Source organism: Cimex lectularius, unplaced genomic scaffold, assembly GCF_000648675.2.
Source record: "Cimex lectularius strain Harlan isolate CLEC.00 unplaced genomic scaffold, Clec_2.1 scaffold147, whole genome shotgun sequence".
In the NCBI taxonomy this organism is placed as follows: domain Eukaryota; kingdom Metazoa; phylum Arthropoda; class Insecta; order Hemiptera; family Cimicidae; genus Cimex; species Cimex lectularius.
Window position 1 is genome coordinate 919,850 of NW_019392851.1, and position 22,135 is coordinate 941,984.

A 22,135-nucleotide genomic window follows, 5' to 3' on the forward strand; every position below is an offset into this window, starting at 1 on the left:
AACTGGTAAAAATATTAAAGAAAACCTATAATTAATGCTAAAACTATTTTTACAACATATTTACATTTTTTAAAAAACAAAATATACATTATTATAAAATTTATATAAACTTAGTCTGACATAGGTTCATCTTGATTTCCTTCTTCCACCCAGCTATTGTAATAGTCCTCATCTTCAGTATCGCTTCCTGCCCCAGGATGTGCTGACACTAAAGTTTCTGGAGCTTTAACAAGCTCTTCCCCTGGCTTAGTCCATTCCTTTTTATTAGCATAATATACCTCTTTGAGTTTTTCCAGCCTGTCTTGATAATAGTTGTATACAAACGTTGCCATCTCTGACATAGACGGGATGACATCTGGCGGCTCAGCCATGGGGGTATCTGTTGCTCTTTGTGATGGGTAAGGCTCCGCAGGGTAGATTTCTAAGAGGAGAGGTTTCTGAGCAAGTTGATCCATTGCAAGTCTCAAGTCAAAGCAGTTAAAAAATAACGAAGCCCTGCCAAAAATGTATAATCCAAGCCTCGCTCGAGATAGAGCTACAATCAAACGCCTCACATCTCTTATATGTCCAACTGCTTTTGTCCTTACTAACGATAAAAGGACGTAGTCGTTCTGCTGACCTTGGTATTTATCCACAGTGGTTACTTTGTGAGGTTTTCCTATTAATGGGTTCGATGCACACCTTGCATTTATTACATCTCTTATCAAATGTTTCTGCCCATTATAAGTAGTGAGAATAGTAATTTTATACCCTGGGTAGCCCAAAAGCCTCATGAACATAAAAACAGCTACGCAAAACTCAGCTTCAGCTAAATTCTGATAAAAGTAAGGGCTGGGTTCGGATTCACCCACCCCGTTGAAGTCTTCGACATTTATAAACTGAAATTCATGTCGAAAACCAGCATTAGCCAGTTGATATTCACTACGTTGTATGACATGAGGAAGATTACCAAGATTTTTATACCTCCATTTGTACAAATCGCAAATTGAAGGCCTAGCTCTGCCTTGAGCGTCGAGATCAACTGTTGGAACGCCAAGCCTCACGAGTCTTGTAAAAAGGGACTGCTCCATGTTAGAATATTTTTGGAACGCCATGTTTTTAATGACAGGCGGCAGCTGGTTGTGATCTCCGATCATTATCCATCTTTTTAATCTGTTGTAGCCGTCCTGCACTGTCTGAACAAGTAGAGGGATGAAAGTTTCAATTTCCAAAATCTGTGCTGCTTCTTCCATTAGTATATTATCATATTTGAATCCCATTTCAACGAGTTCTGCCCGTTTTAGAGCTGCATGTGTACAAGTCATAGCGATTATTTTTGCTTCTTTGACTAGTAAGTACTTTGATCTATCAGGGCCACTCCGTAAAAGTTCAAACGCCCTAAATTCTTCTAACTGAGTAAAGATTTTCTCAATATGCCTAAAACAACCCAAGGCGATAGCATAATCTTCATCATATGAATTTCCTTTGAAAAGGGGCTGAGGAGCATCGCTGAAAAATGAATGGAATGGGAACTGCTGAGAAATCAATTCGACTGGGATATCTTTTCGATTTTTCTTTTTAGAAATCACCTCTTTAAACTCTTCCCATTTGGCGAACACATGACTTAGATAGAAATAACGAGCTGTCTCACAAGTATAGGCCATGTCTCCTTCTACACCCAAGCACTTCTGCAATCTTTCTACATCTTCAAGAAGCTCCAGCCTTTTGGCTAAAACATAATTAACCCTACCATACCGGCTGAAGTCCTTTTCCGTTTCCAATTCACCTTCACCGTGACCAAGACGTAGCAAATGTCTATCTTCGACATCAAGCATAATAATTTTTTCAAAGAGCTGATTCAGAGCTTGATTTGAATGGGTGACAATCAACGTTCTCTGATTTGGAAAATTGTGATATAAGTTGGAGATAATCTGTACTGCAACATCAGTCTTTCCTGTACCTGGAGGTCCGACTACCATAGTCAGACCGGGCTGCATCCCTGACCGAATAGCTTCGACTTGTGTGGGGGTAAACCAAACAGTGTTTTTCCTCAGAATGTTTGAAGGGTAAGGCCCACGATTAGGTATAATATGAGGCTCAACGATTATCGATTTCTTATCAGTTTTTAAGTCCTCTTTTTTGTTAATGACTTCTTCAAAGGTCAGTTTAAATGGTGGGACCAAATCAGTAGGCTTATCGACTTTCACTTTGATTTCATGCTCAGGAAAACTTGCTCTTAAGTGATCGATATTTAAAAAAGTATCATTAAAATCAATAGTGGAAATTTCATTAGGCATTTTAGAATAATGGGCCAAGCAAGGGTCGCCATAGCCTAAAAGTATGTCATGAAGCCATTCTGGCACAATGCAATCCGTATTCATCAGCTCACGGATAGTCTGAAGAACTGCTTTGAAGTTATTCTCCTTTGGCTTCCTTCTTAGGATAACATTAAAGTTTTCATAGAAATCATCCTCTCCTTCGTTGATCAACTCCATATCAAGCTTGTACTGATTTGAGTCTAGGAGGACTCTAAAAGTCCTGGTGTCGCCAGCAAGTTCAGGTTTGACATCAGGCAAATCTTCAATTATTTTACCGGTGTTGTCGAGCATCCCTTCCACCTCACAGCCCCTTACGTACTTGACACCACTCTGTTCTAAAAACGGCAACTTGAAATTGTATCTGGTACCAATTGGAAGAGTCGGCTTAACAGCAATCAAAAAGCAAACATCATGTTTTCTCAAGTTCTCCCATTCGGCTTTCACTTCTTCTTTGACGTTTAGATTTACTGTGACATCCGCACGTACTCTAGAAGGCACAATTTCACCAATATCAGGCTTTGTAACTTCAACAACTACGAAACTGACAATTGGTTGGGCCATTCTTGCCCATCCGCCAAAATAAGTCTCGCCCGTTTCTGACTTCCAAGGGCTCAGCCTACTTATTCCATCTTCTATGTCTTGTTTGATTTCGTATGTTGATTCTAATCTGAAAAGATTTAGATTTCTAAGAAGATAATCATGGAGAGTTAGAAACTGAAGGTTGAGTTTTGGAAGAGCCAAGCATCCTTCACCAGAATAATACTCAGAAGGCACTATATTTTCATCCCAAATTATATCTTCTATTGGGTACAAAGGAGTGCCGTTTATCTCCATCAATTGAGAAATCCTTTTTTCATGGCGGAACGCTAGTAATTCAAGAAGAAACTTACGGTCAGTTTTGTACCAGTTTTCTTCTTTTTCTCTTTCAACAGGTGGAACCAAGTTGAGCTGGACAATTATGTCCCTCAGGCTGCCAGTATCGAGCTCTTCAAAGTGTTTCATTATAGCCTCCCTCGTATCAACGCTGGCCACATTAGCCAATGCAAATTTCTGCAGGGCCGGATATTTTGCAAATACCGCTTTCTGAAGTGAAGTCACGCATTCGTAATGTATCTGGGACATTTGGGAGTCTGTCAGACAATCGCCGGTCACGTCGTTGATTTCAAAACGAGCGTAGAACTTCAATATGTCGAGGAGTTGGAGGAAGAGCTTACCCTCAGAACGTTTTGCCAGATTAGAGAGCTGGCAACGAAGCACGAGTTGACAGTCGTCAAGAAGAACGTTAAAGAACCGCCTGGTCGGAAGGGATGCCTCCAAGTCAATCATTAACTCAAGAAAGCGTTCACAGTATTGAACTGTCGATTCATCAATTTTACTCTCGACTGGAATTTTGTCCAAATGATCTAAGAAATTCAGCATTAGCCTGTATAAAAACCTCCTCTCCCAATCAGCCTCTTCGCCCCTTTCATTCTCCTTCCTGAGTATCTTCCCCCAGTACTTCTTCCACTTTGGAGCATTCCTGAACTCGTGCTCTCTTCTGTGTTGGTGCAAGCAGACCCAAGTCGAGAGGGACAACAGCGGCTTCACCTGCTCCCTTATGATATCGACCTCTATGCTGTTGAAAGTGTTGGTGAGAAAAACTATGAGAGAAGTCTTCTCAATGTAGCAGCTGTTAAGTTCGAGACAGGCGTGGAAAACTTGCTTCAAAAACCCTCTGACATGAAGGGGGTTCTTCTTGATGGCCGTCCAAGCGGACACCCTCTCCCTGAACTTTTCGTTCATCATGATGACAACGGAAATCATGTGGTCATACGTGGATTGATCGGGACGGTAATTCGGCCAGAGGTAGTTCTCCAGGTACTGGCTCACCTCGAGCATCATTATCCGCCTAACATTGAACGTCGACCCTTTGATCTCCTGCTTGTAGATCACGTCTATAATAGACGGGTCGTAGGCCTTATGGTCTGCCTTGGTGTGCGGGGCCCAGTACTGCAAAGCCAATTCAGTTATGCGGTCGACTTTTATCTCGTCCACCGTGAGGACGACGGGCTTCACTTTCGGCGGAAGCTGGACCGCAGCCATCTTCAAACGATTTACAAAAAAACTGCAGAAAGGAAACACAAGAAACAAGGACCGGCAGCAAGAAACAGTCGTAAACATAACCTACCTTCGACGCTGTAGTAGTTAGTAAACGAGACCACTCATTTTGCAGTGCACTACACGTGAACTACTGAAACTGAACTATGCAGCGCAGTCGTGGAAGTTTCAGCAACTGCCAAACTTTTCACCCCCCACTATTTTCTAAAACAAAAAATTAAAACTGTTAAACAAAATAAAAATTTTCTTGCATAAAAAGTAACAATATTATTAAAAACACTCGACTCTTTAGTAATAGTGAATTCCTAAATCAATAATTGCATCAACTTAAAACTTGTAGATCTAAAAAATGAGATTTGGCTGTATTTGCAAATATTAAGGAAAGAATAGTATTCAGACCTTACAGCATTGTGGTTGGTTTGGAGTATGATTTGGTTGAACCTTGACTTAATTGTCTCAAACAGTTTCAATCATCAGCAAAGAGTTAAAAAACTAGTATCAGAGAAAGCTGTTGAAATGTCATTAATAAAAAGAAGAAATAATAGCGGACCTATATGTTAGCCTTGAGGAACACCTGAAGAGGCACAGAATTTATAGATAGCATTGAGAAGTCTGTGAGTTCATCTACAGAATAATGCTAATCAAAAGATTCAAAAATATAGTTTTAATTAATTAATAAACTAGAATAAACTGACTTATTTTTCATGTCCACCTTTCCTACTTTATTTTCATATTAATGTATTTTCAGTCATTATTTATGGGTCATGAGTGAATACAACTCAAAAGAATTTTAAAAAATCCTCCCATGACTATGGTACAAAATATGAATAGTGAGCCCTTTAAAAGTTAATGTATCCCCCCCTTTTGTTCTTACAGCACACCGATACATCCTAGTTTATCAAGGTATTTGAAAGTGTGGCACCACAGTTTGTTAGTAGGTGTGTTGATGTCTCTTCTGCTTCTTGTCAGAATCTGGATCTTTAGGCATGTGTTATGCCAATCTTGCCCATTCAGTCTTCAGTGTCCTTGTTCGCCATCAACCACTAAGGGGATATGCCCAAAAAGTCCTGTTAAGAATTTTGTTAGGATTTTTAGTTTTTCTCCTGCTTCCTTTGATGTATTCTGTTGTTTTTTTCCTACCAAAATTTGCCTGAAGGTTCTTTGATTGGTTATTTCCAATGAGTGAATTCCACTGTTTCATTTTCATTTTGTCCTTTTGTTTGAGGTACTTATTGACAGTGTGAATCCCATGCCAGAAGAGCTTAGGACATATCAGCGGTGTAGCAGCCTTTTTCCTCGCAAGGACATTTGCTTTCTAGTTGCTCTCTACTCCCACATGTCCTGGGACCCAACAGAGGGTGATCTACCTAATCTGTTTAGTTTAGGTTTGCGATTGGACACCATCTTTGAGCTAATGATGTTGGAACTTAATGCTTTGATGGTTGTTCGGCTATCTGACACAATAGCTATATTCTTATTTTTGTACCCTTTGTTCAAATTTAACTGACTACATCTCTCGATTGCATCTGCTAATAGCTTATTAATGTATAATTTTTTTGGGGGAAAATATGACATTCTTCTTCTTGCAAAAGAAGAAACAACTAATGGAAGAAGCAACTAAAAACACGTGGCTTTTTTGATAGTAGAGTAGTGCAAGTTGCTGATCATTTTGAAGAACTACGTTTCTAGACTTGATTGGAGCTTTTGATCAAAAGAGATTGGCCGTCGCCAGGGCAACAGAGTTGAATTTTCTCCCCACCCAGGCTATCGGCATTCTCGCCGCGATAGGTTTCACATTCACTCAACTCAAGTCCGAACTCCGTAGGTGGAACACGACGAGACGATCAGCCCGAAATTTCTTCTGCGAATGAGAGATGAGGAACGTCAAGACGATTTTGCTCTTCACGGCCTTCTGCTCGACCGTCTCGATCCTCCGATGCGAAAAATCCGACAAGGACAACGAATCGGAGAGCGAATTCTTCGTTGCCACCAACGAATGGAAACCGATTAAGAAAGGTATAACGGAAAAAATCTGACAGCTCGATCTAGAAAAGTAAATACAGTCCAAAGAATTTGCCGAAGCATTAAAAAACGTCTGGCTACAGAGTCTCAAGTCTTTCACTTCTTATCACCACACCTTTTGTCAACAAAGTTTTTGTGATAACAAAGCATTTTCTGATAGCAATTAACATGTACAATTACAAACCCATTCAGCACTTTTAACATGAAACATTAGATCAAGTCTAAATTACAGTCTTTGATTCTTCATAATTGGCAGCTGTATAAGCTATGTTGGTTTGACTGTTATGTTAATGATGAAAAACAGTTGTAAGGTGTAATGTATGTACAGAAACCAGACTAGCAACAAGTCATCATCATATATTGAGTCGCTGACCATAACTTTTGTGATTACAATTTATGAACATAAGTAAAAATTCACACAAGACTAGAGACAAATCATAATATATTGAGTTGCAGAACTGAAATTTTAACAATTTATGAACATGAACAAGTAAGAACCATTCAGCACTTTTAACATTGAATATGAGATCAAGACTGAAACTTTTGTACTATTATGCTAGTTATAGCTGATGAAAACCAAAGGTCTAAGCTGAAATTCATTCCAGACTAGCAACAAGTTGTTATAATATATTGAACTTAATGCTGAACTGAATTTTTGTCAAAACAAAGTTTTTTGTAAAAACAAATAATGAATTTGCACAAGTAAGACCCACTCAGTATTTTCAACTAATTCAAGTTATTAGCTATTAAGTCAGTTATATCTGATGAAATCAGGTCAAAGGTGTAATGTATGCAGTCATTCCAAACTAGAGACAAGTTATAATCTCATAGTACATTAAGTCGCTGAACAGAGCTTGTGAAAACAATTAACGAACATGGACAAGTAAATTTAACGGGGAAAATGACATCAAGATATTTTTTCCTTCATAATCCATAACGGTGTGAATTTAACTGTATATAAGACTTGTTTAGATAATGAATAACCAATACTGGTCCATGCCATAATGTATAGTACCCTGATCCCGATATTGCCCAATGGATCAGGCAAGTAGAGTGTAAATACAGTGTTTTACATGGTTAAAATAAATTTTAGTGGACCATTCTTTAACTTTACTCAGTGTTTGATCCACTCTGTTGTGACATTGGCCTCGAGCCTCATGGATTTCGTGAAATTTGCCAATACAGTTAATTTTTAGAAAAATGTTTAATATTTAGTGACCGTTAATTAATGATTATTTGGAGATCATGAGATGCAGTCTTGTCGCTTTTCAGTTAGAATATCATCGATCGCTTCTCGGCCTTTTGGTTTTTATAAAAAGTTCATTTGTTTCCTAGATGAACCAGTGTTACAAGTTAATTAATTATCCTTGATTATGCATTAAAATTCCTGTGAAAATTATTTTAATCACGAATAACACTAAAACACTGAAGAGAATCTCAAGAAAAAGACATTTTTATGTTTTACTGGCATACATAGATATTAAAATATTAATAAAAATATGATTTTTTATAAAAAGAAATGCTTTAATATTCATTAAATATGTTTAAGTTATTCATCTCTGATCATCCTTGTTGGCTGATTCAAACCGGTTTTATCTATCAAACAAAAGTTAAATAGCCTAAAGGTCAATAAGATTTTGATGCCAAATGATTTATTTTCTAATGAGTCATTTGAACTATATTTACAAATACAAATTTGAGGGATCATAAAACTGCATGAAACAGTCAGTTGTGAAAATACTCAAAATAAATAGTTGAGATTTTATTAATTGGTTTCTGTGCTTTGTGAACAATTAACCAGAATTTAACGGTCTCTGATAATTAGGCACTATCAAATTCTGGGCCGTAAAATCTTGTCTTAGTCTTCAATATTGATTGTCGATGCATTACAGTAATTAGTCGATATTTTTAAGAAATATGAACTGCTGGCATTATAGACTTTATTAATACAGTTTCATTTATTTGAATAAAAATTATGTGAGAACTATAAACTTAAATTATAATACTCTATATGTATATATTATGCAGGGTGGGTGACCAAGACTCGAGGGGTTAAATGCCTCGTACCCCATCCCTAAAAGATCCAGGACTTGGTCGGCTCACATGTCCTGCATAAATCTCTTGAACCTGTTCACAAACCCCAAGATTTTGGACCATTTAATCTTGGGGAGTGATTTGGTGATGTCCTCTACTTCAAAGATTTCAAATCTAGACCTAGCATACCTGTCACACTCTGCGAGGTAGTGCCTTGCCGTTTCTTCTTTTATTTCGCAAAAACAGCAAAAGGGATCTGGTAGAATACCCATTACGAAGAGGTGTCTTCTCAGTGGGCAGTGGCCTGTTAGGATATCTATCAGTCTCCTAATTCCCCTCCTTGAGATAGAGAATAGCCATTTCGATTCTGCTGGTTTGATTGCCTTAACAAACTCTTTCGATTACCTGTGTCCAGGGGATAAATTCCACTCCGTGAGGAATTGTTTTATGCCCCAGTTATTAATACTCTCTTTCGCTGTGCTCATAGAGTGAGGTTATACCTGTTGTGGCCTCACAAACGCAGTATTAGAACCTTCTTTGGCCAGGCCATCCGCCTTTGCATTGCCATGGTATCCTTTATGTGCTGGTATCCAAATAAGGGGTTACCTTGTTCTCAAACCTGGAAGAGATCCTATTGATAAGTTCTACAGTTTCCTCCGATCTACAGTTATAATACTCTAATAAACTGGAAATAGGTAGTTTTATTGCATTTTCTTTAATAAAGTGTCTGGAGAAAATATTTATTTATTTTTATTTTGTATTTAAGTGCAATATAACTAGCTTCAATTAGTAACAAGTATCATTGAGAAAGAAATATATGTACAGAATAATAAACGATATATTGGACACATTCTGACACACGAGTGGAGAAATTACTCATCAGCAATGTACTACAACGATGTCCATTTAATTAGGACTAATGTCACTATCACTGTCAATGGATGGGAGATCCTGCAGTCCATCACCTCTTTAGTCTGCAAAGAGGGTTTGAGGGAATTTATCGGGAAGAAAATTTTTGGATTGGACAATTTATGGTGTTTGGATGGTTTTATGGAACTGGTAATGTTAGCGGATTAAATTTTGAACAAAAGGCAAACATATTTAGGCCTGTATGGGTAGTTTCATTGGACTCATTGACTAGAGCATCGAGGAATTTTATTTATTACATTAAAATTTAAATTATGTGCATAAAAACAGTGGTGGTTGATAAATGTAATTTAACAATATGCTTAGTTTATGCAATTCCCATACTGATCGCCAATGTAGTTGCTGTTATTTAATTGTTTTTGCCTCTTTTCAGATCAAGCTATTCCGAGAGGCTTACATGTCCGCATGAATCTCAACACGGGTGAGAGAGAGGCGAAACTCATCGACCCGAATGAGCAAGTGGACAAAAACAAAGGTCTGTCACATGTCAGCCAACCAGACAATATCAATCTCTCCTGGGAGGATTTGAAAGACGTTTTGTACAAGATGGAAGAAAAGAATATCCCGCCTTTGCCGGACAACCAAGAGGTAAAGTATTGTTCAAATTTATATCAGAAATTGTTATGTCTGTTTATTAATTGTTGGTTTTATGTATACACAGGATATAGACAGGGTGAAGAAAAAGTTCCGATCTTACTTTGAGTTAAAAAAAGAACTCGGTGATGTCAACATGGACATGAAAACAGAAATAGAAGTGATAGGCCAATTGATTGAAGAATACAAGGATTTGACTGGGCGCAGGCATGAAGGACATGTCGACAAGAAGGAACTCGAACACGAAGAAGGCCTGTTAAGCCATCTCGAGTATCTTTTGCATCAGACGGACAATGCTAATTATTTTATGAAATCCAACGGGTTAGTATGCAAGGCATTCAATGTGAGTTTGTCCTCTAAATCCTGATAATTTTAGGATCAAGGAGGTCGTTTTTACTTCTCTCAATTCGACATCATGGCGAGTCAGATATGAAGCAGCAAAGCTTTTCGGCTCTGCTGTCCAAAGCAATCCTAAAGTACAAATAGGTGCGCTGGAAAATGGAGCGATACCCGTGCTATTAAGGACTTTAGTGTTAGATTCTCACCCTAAAGTATGCTGTTTTATTTTTTAAGGCAAAAAACAGTCTATATATTAAATTTTATCTTGATCAAAGGTTAAATCAGGAGCCCTTTATGGTCTCTCTTGCCTCATCAGATGGTTTCCATTGGCACAGGGGCAGTTTTTAGACAACGGGGGCTTGAAGGCTTTAGTCAAGCAGTTTGACTCTGATACAAGTGATCAGCTTAAAATTCAGGTAAAATTTATTAAACGTGAAATTCTTATTAAGTTTATCTACTTTTACTTATACACAAAATGTAGAGAAATTTTGCTATATTATATTAGTAGTAAAAAAAATAGTTTCCAGAATCAAAACTAAATTTATTTTACATTTCCAATATTTTTTGTTATAAATAAAATTCTTATCTAGATGATAGCTGCTCGGATGAAAAATTGTTTACTTGAGAAAGAGAGCAATTGCCCCAAAGAGGTAGTGGGTTGAAGGAGCAAGGTCAGGTGTAGTAGGTAGAAGTTGATTCTTTCCACTTTGTTTTTTGTTTGTATGAAGACGTGCTCATCTGGAAAATCTCTTTCTTCTTATTATAACTTCATAAAAAAGTTGGAAATAGAGCCTCCAACTGATACAAACAGTGGATAACCCCTTCAAAATTTAAGAAAATCAAGACCATAGTCTTTTTGTCAAATTGATTTTGCCTTGTGATCCAAATTGCTTTAAAGACACCGACAGACGAAGGTAACACTTAAGTCACCCACCTTACGTGAATTTATAAAAAAGGACTTGATTTAACAGAAACCACACAGATCACACTGAAGATGGCGAGAAGTTGAAATGTGTCTTGCAAGCCAAAATGTTCTGCAACGACCATACTACAGATTTTAAATAATATTAATACAAAATTATTTCCACATTTTAGCTATTCCGTTTCTTTACTCTGTTTCAGGTCAAAGCACTGAATCTTATAAACGACCTCATAGTTGAAATTCAACACTCCGAGTCTCAGAAAGAAGACATGTCACAGAAGTCGAGCTTCGAGCAGGCTCAGGCCAAAGAGCTTGAGCGACAGCAGAAATCACTGCGGCTCAAAGAACGCCTGATAGAGGAAGGCTGGTGCGAAGCGCTGATAAATGTGCTGTTACGCCACCCAGATGACTTTGAGCTTGTTGAGCTGGTGGCCACCAGTATGATAAATATCGCTAAGCCGTGTGCCCCGACATTCTATCAGCATGGGCCATTTTTAGTTAGCATGGCGGAAAAGTTGAAAAACCTTATAGGCCAGGAGGATCAAGACTACATGTGGATCCATGCACTGTTCATCAAACTTAGTCAACTGATGACAAGGAAAAATGATGAGTTGTAAAAAATTTTTATTTTATGATTTTATTTTATTTTTTTAACAGTCAGGAATTTTCTATGAAAGTTCTTTTTTATTATTATTTTTTTCTTCTTTTTCTTCTCTAGTCACAGATTAAAAAATTATCTGTCAAAGCTCGTATTTTTTTTCTCTTAACCGTTTATTAAATAAGTACAACTGCGATAAATGTTTAATAAGACTGGATTATCATGCAAACATTAAAAAAGAATGTTGTTTTATTTTTCATTAATTCTAGAGGACTTGAAATATTGCAACAAAAATATTTCAAACATTTATGTCTTAAACAACCTGAAATCCATCGTACACAACGTTTTGTTTGTTTTTGTACTGGATTGCCTTTATTTTATCAACTACTTACAAAGCGACAATTCATGTTAGGCTCCTAATTAGCCTTTACAATTTTATAAACAGATGACCATAGAAACCGATCAAGACAACCTGTGAAAGCATTTTACAAAGAAAATATTTTTTGCTTGCTCGACAGACCTCAAGAGGAAATCTCATCGTGGGATGCAATTAAGGCAAAATTAACATATTTTTTCCACTCTTATGAAATTGTTCAAGCAACCGAAAGTACCGATTGACCACTTTCATTTTAAATTAATGCAATATTTCAACACTCTTCAGTTTTTTAAGGAAGAAAATACCAAAAGGTATATTATGTTATTTTAATTTTTTAAATTATATTTTTTCAATAAGCAATAAATTTACTTTTAGAAAGTATTTTTAAAATACATCATACACCTAATGATGTTGATTGATAAGTTATTAATTTTACCATTAAAAAATGGACATTGCAACTAAGAAACGTTAAATTCCAGCAATAAATAAAAAGTTCATCATGATTGGGTTGATGTAAATTTTTACAAGTTTCTAACTGAAAATTGTTAAATTTTTGTATGGAAAAATGAATAAAATATTGTTTAAAAAAATATTAAAGCCTAAACGCTGGCTATTAATAAATATGGGCAGTTGTATAAGTGTAAATAGTTTTCTGTGATAAAATCTTTAATAAATGTGTTATTTCAATTTTGTCATCATGGTTCTTGTTTGAAACAGAGCCCTTAAATGTGCCTAATTAAGGCTTATGGTGCCACATAAAAATTGGCCAAGAGCTTGGTGTTTGTCAAATAAGATTGACATCAGATTAATTGATGTTTGTTAAATTTAATAAATTAAAGTTGTTTTGTTATATTTCAGTTAAACCTATATTTAACACAACATATTTTTCTCTAATTACATCCAACTTGGCATTTTCAGATTTTTATCTTTTTTACAATATAAGACCTATCTTTGTATCAAATTTCATGTTTCTCACCTGAACGGGCAGGGCCTTATAATTTTGATGATGCAATTACACCCTCCACCCCTAAAGCAGCACTAATTTTGAGAAAATTGCAATTTTCTGACTTTTTCCTTTACTTGCTGTATATCTTTCTATTGAATTTCACATTTCCAGGTAATCAGGGATTCCTTTGAATTTTGATTATCAGGGAGTCAGTCAGTAACAAAAATACAAATTTTAAAATTCTCCCTTTTTGAAAAGGCTTAATATTGAGTGCTCAAATTTTTACAATTTCCTAAGCGACCTAAGCTTAATTTATATTTCAAAGTTCAAAAGTCCACTTAAGAGGAAGCAGAGCTATGAGGGTGAGAAAAACTGGGTGAATTGGTTCGAGTAAAGATTCACACGACAGCTTGCTGGAACTGGGTCAATGTACTGTCATGCGCTCAGATTAAACATCAGGAGTTTTGTTTATAGGGCACTAATTCATTTAAATAAAGTCATAAACATATTGATCAGTTATTATTTTCTGATGTAAAATAGATTCTTGAAAAAATATACAAACAAAATCAGGCATCCTGATCATTAGAACTACTGTATGGAGAGTTATAAGCTTGAGCAAAGGTGACAACATTATTTGCCAAATTTTTTACTTAAACTACTTCTAACTAGAGACAATTTTTTATTAATTAGGTTTCTTCAGCATTCACACTTGGTGCGTTATATATTTTATTTTCAGCATATTGAATTACTACTAAATTGAAGCAAAATACGACCTATGGCAGTAGTAGTACATACATATTAGTTACAGGGTAACAAACATCTACTGGTCATCACCAGTATTCTATGCATAAAATGGAAAATTCTGCTTTTTTTTCCACATCTTTTTTACTGATTCATATTTTTTCTTCTATTTTCTTAACTTGCTATCATTTCTTTGTTACCTCAGGTTGTCAAATCACTAGTAAAAGAACAAGACACAAACACATAACATCTAAAGATTTTCACGTTCGTTGTCTCCTCGAAGTGTCACTGTCAACAAAAGAACTCCCTGCGAAACACTGGATCATGAAAACTACGTACAGCAATCTAAACAGTTTCTAGGTGATATTTTTAATAGTAATAATGTACTATAATAATCAACCTTTGTAAAGCAATCAATTTGTGTCTACCATGTACTTATTAGCAGATCAACCATGAGAACTATGCACAGCAATTTTGAGCTAAATGATCAAGCTGAACCAATTTTTTTTTTTTAATGATTAGTAGCTTTTCTAGTGGAAATTTGCACCAACTGTAATTACATATATAAGTTTTACGCAATTTGAATTTTAGCATAAGCTGATCTAGGCCACAGACTTGTTAGTACCCTACCAACTGAGAGTTACAAGCAGATCCATCATTTCTTGCTTTTCTTTTTAACAGTTGCAAACATGGGTATAATAGTTATAATCAATGAAAATAAGTAAAATTAAAATGTGAACAGTTTGCAACAATTGTGTACTTATTAGCAGATCCACCATGAGAACTATGCACAGCAATTTGGGCTAGATGATCAACCGAACCAGGTTAATTTTTCTAATGATTTTGTAACATTTCCAGTGGCTTTGATCAGTTTGCACCTTCTGTAGTTACAAGAATTGTTATGAGCATTATGCATTTTTTATTTGAGCATGAGCTGTTCAAGACCACAGACTGGTTAGTGGGTTTAGTGCCCAACCAACTGTAGTCACAAGCAAGTTCACCATGGGAACTTTGCAAGCAATTTGGGCTAGATGATCAACCGTACCAAGTTGATTTTTCTAATGATTTTGTAACATTTCCAGTGGATATTGATCAGTTTTCACCTTCTATAGTTACAAGCATTGTTATGAGCAATATGCATTTTTTATTTGAGCACAAACTGTTCAAGACCACAGACTGGTTAGGGGGTTTAGTGCCCAACCAAAATTAAATTAGATTAAAATTGTTAGTGCTTCTCAACATAAAATTAAAAATTAAACTTCTCCATGAGCTCTCTGTGATACGCTAGAGCAATCCAGGGAATTAAGTTTTGCAATCAGACGCAATCTCAAAACTCTCCTAAAAAGAGAACTCGAAACTCTGTGAGAATGGGACAATCAGTCAAAAAATGAAAGAAGTCTTCCCTCGTGTAGGAGTAACACAGCGATAACATACGCTAGGTGATCGAGCTGACAAATTGTTTTTTTAATTATGATTTTGTAATATTGATCAGTTTGCATCAACTGTAGTTGTCAACAGGCATCATCATGAACATTATGCACAACAATAGCATGAGCTGATCAAGACCACAGACTGCTTAGTACCCCACCAATTCTTTGATTACAAGCAGTTCCGCTGGAAGCACTATGTACTGCAATAATAGCATTTGCTAGGTTCTGAGGTAAATGTTGATGATGCCCTCCTAATTTTTATTTGTAGGGTAAACGGTTTGTTTATTTTCGTCCACGTTGTTCGTACTTCTGAATTCAGCTCGTTCCGTTTAACCATACGTCTTGACAAATGTAGTCGGTCGAAACGTGAAACGGGATGGACCAGAACGCAGAGGAGCCGGTGAACCCGGCTTTGTTCCTTTCTGACGAGGGCTTTGCCATTTCTTTCCATTTGATCCTCACTGAAGAAGAGGAGAAGAACGCGCTTGCGGAGGTGATATGGAACAGCGGCGGACGCGTCGAACAGGAATATTGTCAGATGCAGCCCAAAACTGTCCTACTCGTCGATCAGCAGACATACGAGAACAGGAACGACTTCAACAGGATAGCCTTCAAACACCAGTACATAAATGACTGCATTAGCAAAAATGAACTATTGAATCTTACCGACTACTTGTACTACAAAGACGTAGAAGACAGCCCGGAATATTTTCTAGATGTCATCTATTACAGGATAAGAGATTTTAGGTAAACTTGATATTTATTGTAAATATTGCATATTATAAAATTAAACCAATTAAAACTATCAAACTGCAGACCAAATCGTGCACATAATGATTGACAGTACAGCATAAGGTCGTTGTATTCTGTCCACTAAACAGGTCCAGGTCAAGGTGAAACTCAATTCTAACATTATATATTTTTTATAATCCATCAATAAGCAGCTAGGAATAATTAAACAAAATCCTTCTTAACATTTTATAAATGCCAATTTATTAATCTTTTTATCTAAGGTTTTTGATTGAGAAGAAAATTAGTGTTTCGAGTGGGATTTGAACCAACGACCTTCAGCTCAATGCGCCACTGTTTTATCCACTTGAGCCATCGTGACTTCAATCCCCTCAGACACCAACTCTCCATCTCAACCTATAACTGTTCAAATTTTTCCTTTTTTTGCCATACTTCCAAATGTCATGTAATCAGGTTTCGATTCTCAGCAACTTATGATGTGGCCACAGAGAGCTTTTAGTGAAGTAATTACTTCTTTTAATTATTAAATTAATCATATTTGTTTAGTGGTCATAATCGACCATATTACTTATGTGAATTAATATTTTTGTCTAAGGTTTTGGATGGAGATGAAAAATTAGTGTCACGAGCGGGATTCGAACCCATAACCTTTGGCTCAATACACCGCGGTCTAACCACTTGAACTATTGTAACTTCGATCCCCTCGGATTTTAAAAATGTTTTAAATTTTTAACAAATGTTTTATCAGTTTGATTGCCTTAATCATCGCTTGTTTACCTAATTACACATACCATTTTAGCATTTTTCTAATCCTTAGAATGTTTTCTATCTCTAAAAACGAGAGAGAGGAGAGAGAGAAAAACAGTTACTATGAAAATCTAGACATATGAATAATTAAATAAATTAAGACTTACGCAAAAGTTACAAAAATAGATATGCTTCATCTCCTTAGATGACTATCCAACAATGAGATTTAAAAAAAACAAAAAAACAAATTAGGGCTAACAATTTTTGTAGGTATATCACAAGGGCCAGTTAAGGCTAATTATCACATTAAAAAAAACAATAGACAAATTAATGAATACTTACAAAAATTGTCATGTGACCCTCATTGCTTTTTTTTCTCTCCATTCTTACGATTTAACATATCTTCCAATAATATTCTTTATCATTTACAAGATAGGAAGTCTTAAAAATCAATAAACTGCTTTTTTCGTGGATTCTGTGATGCAGTGCCTTGATAAGGTTCGGCCACACTTCTGTTTTCATAATAATGACCAGATTGGGATTAACTCTATAAATAAACAGTTCTTTGCCCTGTGGATCGTAATGTTAAAATTTTGCAATAAACTTGATTGATGAATAATTTAAATCCTAAACTTTATAAGTTTTGCTGTCAAACTTATCATAATGTCTGTTTTTAGACTTAGAATACATTCTAAGGGTTGGAAAAATGCTAAAATGGTACTGTGTGCTGGGTAAACAAGCTATGATTAGAGACAATCAATCTGACAAAACATTTTTTTTAAATGTAAAATTTTTATAAAATGTTAAAAAGGATTTTGTTTAAATGTTCCTAGCTGCTTTTTGATGGACTGTAAAAAATATATAATGTTAGCTTGCTTTCAAATGTTTTGCTACCAAGTTCAACTAAACACTACTGGCACATAGCTCTCATTTGGCTATGAGGATAGCTAGGGGGAGAAGTCTAACATGCCCAAGCAAATCATTTATTTTTAATTAAGTTTATGTTTTAAATTTCAGGCATATCGAGAAATTTCCAGATGAAAAGGATAACTTGTATACCGTGATGTCGTTATCACCGATGTCTTCCATGGGGAGTCCTCGAGGTACATCTAGTTCTATGGTGGATTCAAACCCCACGAGAAAAATGCTATTACCTCTATCTTTTAACTCTACATCAAAAGGAAATAAGGCTTTTTTCAGTTACGCTTCAAACGGAATCTTGCAGTCACTGTCTTCCTGGACCTCTCCCGAATCGATAAGTGCAAAAAGCAAATTCAGCAGGAGCACGTCGAGCAACATAGCCTTAAACTGTTTACTTAAAACACTCAACCAATCTTCAAAACGCCCCAAAGTTGGAGACTTTAAATTTCACAAGATTTCACGATTAAAAGTCAAATCGCAATCCAAAGAGGTTAATTTGTTGAATAAATCTAACCAGGACAAAATGGAGGATTCCTCCCAAGCGAAAACTGTATCTAAAGCGACACCAGAAACATCGAGTGATAGCAAGGGCTTGCAAATTGAAAACATAGAAAATCAAGAGAACCAACAAAATATCAATTCAAACCAACAGAGAATGCAAAAAGATGATGTAAATAAAATTTTGAAAACATCTAAAAATAACTGTGAAGTCAATAATGTAACCAAAGACAAAGTTTTAGAAAAAGGAAAACAGAAACCTGTAGTACCAACTAAGATAAGAAAAACAAGATTGAAAGATGAAAATAATGAGGATGTTAAAAAGATTATTAAGAAGAAAAACAGAAGTGTTGATAATTTATCAAAACAAAATAAGTTCACTGTTTACAGAAATGAAGATAATAGTTTACAGCAAAAGAAATTAGACCAAGCCAAAAGATTAACAAAAGATTGTTTCATGTGTAATATTAAAAACAAAGAAAAATTGAAGATCAAAAATACCAAAGCAAACAATTTATTTAAAACTGATAATATATTAAAAACACAACTATTGGCTAACAAAACCATTCCAACAACGAAGCTTGTCAGGGCGAAGTTTGTTGTAAAAGAATCAATTGGCAAAAATAAGAAAAAAGAAAGTGTAAAAAGTACAAGCCTTTTGAAACAAATTGGACATGCATCTATCAGGAAGAAGTTGAAAGATAGCAATTTGATGAATAAATCCATTCTTAGTCTAAGAAGTTCAACAAATCTCATGAACCGTTTGGAAAATATATCTAGAGATTCGACAGAAAGAAAACCTGTAAATAAATCTGATTTGAAACCTATGCAAATCTCTTTGACAAAATTGAAGTCTAAACAAAACCAACAAGATTTCAACACATTAAAAATATACTCAGAAGGACAGCACAAAAATTATTCAAAAAATAAGGCGTTTGAAGAGAAAGATAGGTTGCGACGATTGATTCAGCATGCCATCAACAGGCGTGCTATTGTTAGACTGACAAGAATCCCGTTGACAGAACTTGCTTGTTCAAGTGGTGCAAACATAAAACTATGCTCAAAATCGAAAGAACCTCCATCCATGGTTACAACTAGACAAGCAAAAAGAAACCATTCACAAGATTGCAATGCTATAAAAAGAAAACAAACCTGTGATAAAAGGAGTACAAAAATGAAGATCTCAGAAAACAATGTGTATAAAAATAAACTTAAAACATCAAATAGATTCAGGGAAATTAAGAAATTACAAATGCTCACTACTAAAACTAATACAAATTTAAATGTTAAATTGAGAAAGGAAAAAAGTACGCCAAAAAGTTCTTGTTCAAGAAAAAATACTAATGGATTTCGAACAGCCTGCTCAATAAAGGAAAAACAGGATTCAGAAGCTGAAAAATCTAAAAACAAAACCAGTCATACAAAAATAGACAAATTGCAAGTCAAAAGCTCTACAAAATTACAAGATATACGAATAACACGATCTGCAAAAAGACTAGAATTAAAAGCTAAAAATAGTAGCAAATTAAAAGGCACTGTACCATTACAAAAGACATCCCTTGATATGCCAAAAAAGAAAGAAGCAGAATTTATAAATGCACCATTAAAAAAAGTCAATATTTCAAAACTGACCGAAAAGGAAATTAAAAATGTATTAAATAATAAAGACATTCCAGCTGGTTTTTTGAGTATCCTCAAGGCAAAAAATGAACTAAAAAACGGTGGTTTGTCCAGAACTGTTCTAAAGTCTTTGAACAATATAAATAATATAAAAAACAAAAATAGAAACAATTGTAAAGATAACAAAGTACAAATTATTAAAGTGCTAAGAACATTGAGGTTATTGCGTAGGATTGCTCTCAACAGCAATAATTCATAGGGGGCCCGCCATTGGAAAATTTAAAGGTTTTTTGGTAAGATGATATAGAGTGAGAAAGTTCTGTGTGTAATCATCTTTAAGTTCAAAATGAACACTTGTAAATTAAAAATAGTAATTGTAAAAATTAATGTACAGATGTAACAAATTTAAATATGCCTCAGCCACTATTTTCTTAATTTTTATTGTAACAATTGTTATTGTAAGAAAGTTCTGTGTGAAATTGATTTTATGTAAAAAATGAGCATTTGTAAATAACTAAAATAATATTTTAAAGTTAATACACCGGTATAACAAATTTAGTTTTGATAATTGTTACTGTTATTAAATGTTTTGAGTTTTGATAATTTAGATAACTGAGATGTATTAAAAAAAATTGTGATCAATTTAAATTAATTTAATTTATACTTTTTTAATAAATATTTTTATTGAACATGTATAAATTTAAATTTTCTACATTTTACATGCTTAAAAAGCATAAGATATTTTTTATTATACCTCGCTGTAAGAAAGTGGAGATGAGGCTAGTAAAGACTGCTGACTAGTAAAGACTTCCATAAAGTACTTAATTTATTGAAGAAATCCTTGTCTGTGGATTTCTTACATTTAGTTTTAAGTACCTACTTGGTTATTGAGTGATCTAATTCAGTTACCATTTAATTTATTCATGCAAGAGGGAGTTTCATTTTATTTTAACTCAAGTTATATGTTTTTTTACTTCTTTTTCCAATCCCTTTTCCCAAGACAGGAAAGCATGTTTGTGAAAGTATTATTTTTATTTATTTTAATAACTTTATTGTACCATACTGTTAATAGATTTTAACAACTTTATAATAGTTAATTCAAACCTGTTATGATGATCTCATGTCAATAGTTTATACAAGTATATGTACAATTAAAATTGTTATGTGTATGCTTTATATGGATATATTTTTGTGTGTGAGGGAATTCCAAAGTTTACAGTTTTGTAATTTAATTTAATAAAATAACTATGTTTATAATATGAGGAAATAAATTTTGTTTTACATTTAACACAATTTTTTATAAAAATGATCTATCATAAACATTTTTTTGCCTTTGTTTTTTGACGCTAATGAAATATATATANATATATAAAATAGGGAGTTTATGGGTGACAGACAGCTGAGGTCATCACTGTTGCATGTTTTCCTTCCTTTTCTAAGAAGTAAGTAAAGGTTTGAATTTGCATATTATGCAAGGATTCAGGCACAAAGAAAATATTCTGTATGCAGAGGTAAATACATCGATTTCGAGATTAATTGGACATTTTAATGTTGCAGAGTGTGTAGGTTTAAAAACACTCGGCACTGAAGATGGCAATACGCCAAAACATGTCTGAAAGACCAACGCAAAGAGGATAGACTCACCAGGATGATCAATAACGACCAATTCAGGTTCTTCACCCTGCAGGCTACACACTGATTTGTCGATGCAAAAATATTTGCTAAAATAAATGCCATTAATCTTCAAAATAGTATAAATTGATGTTCAGTTATTTCATTCTCCAAAACTGAACATCTAATACTATTTTATTATAAAATATTTAGTGATCGGTCATGGAAGTAAGCCCAGAAATAGAACTAGGAGTTCTTAAAGTTTTTATTTTTAGCTGGTTTAATTAGCTATAATATAATGTATTTTTTGGAGTTTTCCAGCCGTTAATTGTAGTCTAATGAGGTTTATTAAAATAACATTCTTGGTTAATTCAAAGTGTTTAACATTTCCGTAAATACCAAGTACCAGCTCCTGGCTAATATTTGATCTGTATGCCAGATATAGTCTGCATTAACTGGGATCCTTTTCATCAGTCTACTCTACCAGGTATTTTGATTTGAAATTTTTTGTCAAATCTGAATTTAGGAGTGATAGCATCAATAGATGCCCCCAGAACCCTGTTGTGCCTTGTAATGTGGGTAAGCTATTGGAGCTTGTCTCTGTATAAGTCCATGAATTGTGATTCTGGCCTCTCCCTGGATAAAGTGATGGTAGATTCAGAAAG

The 22,135-nt window shown here is 34.9% G+C and overlaps 3 protein-coding genes across 9 annotated transcripts; 2 read left to right on the forward strand and 1 right to left on the reverse strand.

The window, feature by feature from the left end:
* Positions 1 to 40: 40 nt before the first annotated feature.
* Positions 41 to 17,831, reverse strand: LOC106668172 (intron-binding protein aquarius). Of its 6 annotated transcripts, XR_001340720.1 has the most exons (5): positions 17,163 to 17,831; positions 16,988 to 17,029; positions 16,865 to 16,904; positions 15,990 to 16,046; positions 13,655 to 15,932 (listed from the first exon to the last, which is right to left on the reverse strand). XR_001340720.1 is itself a non-coding variant. In XM_014396707.2 (2 exons), the coding sequence occupies exon 2, from the start codon at positions 4,455 to 4,457 to the stop codon at positions 111 to 113; it is 4,347 nt and encodes a 1,448-aa protein (XP_014252193.1). In that variant the 5' UTR covers positions 4,458 to 4,598; positions 17,163 to 17,810; the 3' UTR covers positions 41 to 110. The 6 variants fall into 6 exon arrangements, 1 of the variants encoding a protein (XP_014252193.1); XR_001340723.1 differs by lacking the exon at positions 16,865 to 16,904; XR_001340721.2 differs by lacking the exon at positions 17,163 to 17,831 and having other exon boundaries at positions 16,851 to 16,904; positions 16,988 to 17,154.
* LOC106668213 (nucleotide exchange factor SIL1) lies at positions 6,070 to 14,203 on the forward strand. Of its 2 annotated transcripts, none has more exons than XM_024228703.1 (7): positions 6,070 to 6,410; positions 9,751 to 9,965; positions 10,039 to 10,292; positions 10,348 to 10,522; positions 10,586 to 10,726; positions 11,433 to 11,845; positions 12,349 to 13,056. In XM_024228703.1, exons 1-7 carry the CDS (start codon positions 6,269 to 6,271, stop codon positions 12,446 to 12,448), a joined length of 1,440 nt encoding a protein of 479 aa, XP_024084471.1. In that variant the 5' UTR covers positions 6,070 to 6,268; the 3' UTR covers positions 12,449 to 13,056. The 2 variants fall into 2 exon arrangements, with proteins under 2 accessions (XP_024084471.1, XP_024084472.1); XM_024228704.1 differs by lacking the exon at positions 12,349 to 13,056 and adding an exon at positions 14,099 to 14,203 and having other exon boundaries at positions 6,073 to 6,410.
* LOC106668205 (probable E3 ubiquitin-protein ligase bre1) lies at positions 15,592 to 20,510 on the forward strand. The gene is made up of 2 exons (XM_014396740.2): positions 15,592 to 16,070; positions 17,838 to 20,510. Exons 1-2 carry the CDS (start codon positions 15,700 to 15,702, stop codon positions 20,116 to 20,118), a joined length of 2,652 nt encoding a protein of 883 aa, XP_014252226.1. The 5' UTR covers positions 15,592 to 15,699; the 3' UTR covers positions 20,119 to 20,510.
* The last annotated feature ends 1,625 nt before the right edge of the window (positions 20,511 to 22,135 follow it).

Excerpts from the sequence above, each read along its gene's own strand:
- LOC106668213 (XM_024228703.1), top strand. The coding sequence starts at position 6,269 with ATGAGGAACGTCAAGACGATTTTGCTCTTCACGGCCTTCTGCTCGACC. Across the intron at positions 10,523-10,585 it reads TGTTAGATTCTCACCCTAAA|GTTAAATCAGGAGCCCTTTA; the intron begins GTATGCTGTTTT and ends TCTTGATCAAAG. Across the intron at positions 11,846-12,348 it reads ACAAGGAAAAATGATGAGTT|ACCTCAAGAGGAAATCTCAT; the intron begins GTAAAAAATTTT and ends CTTGCTCGACAG.
- LOC106668205 (XM_014396740.2), top strand. The coding sequence starts at position 15,700 with ATGGACCAGAACGCAGAGGAGCCGGTGAACCCGGCTTTGTTCCTTTCT. Across the intron at positions 16,071-17,837 it reads TACAGGATAAGAGATTTTAG|GCATATCGAGAAATTTCCAG; the intron begins GTAAACTTGATA and ends TTTAAATTTCAG.
- LOC106668172 (XM_014396707.2), bottom strand. The coding sequence starts at position 4,457 with ATGTTTACGACTGTTTCTTGCTGCCGGTCCTTGTTTCTTGTGTTTCCT.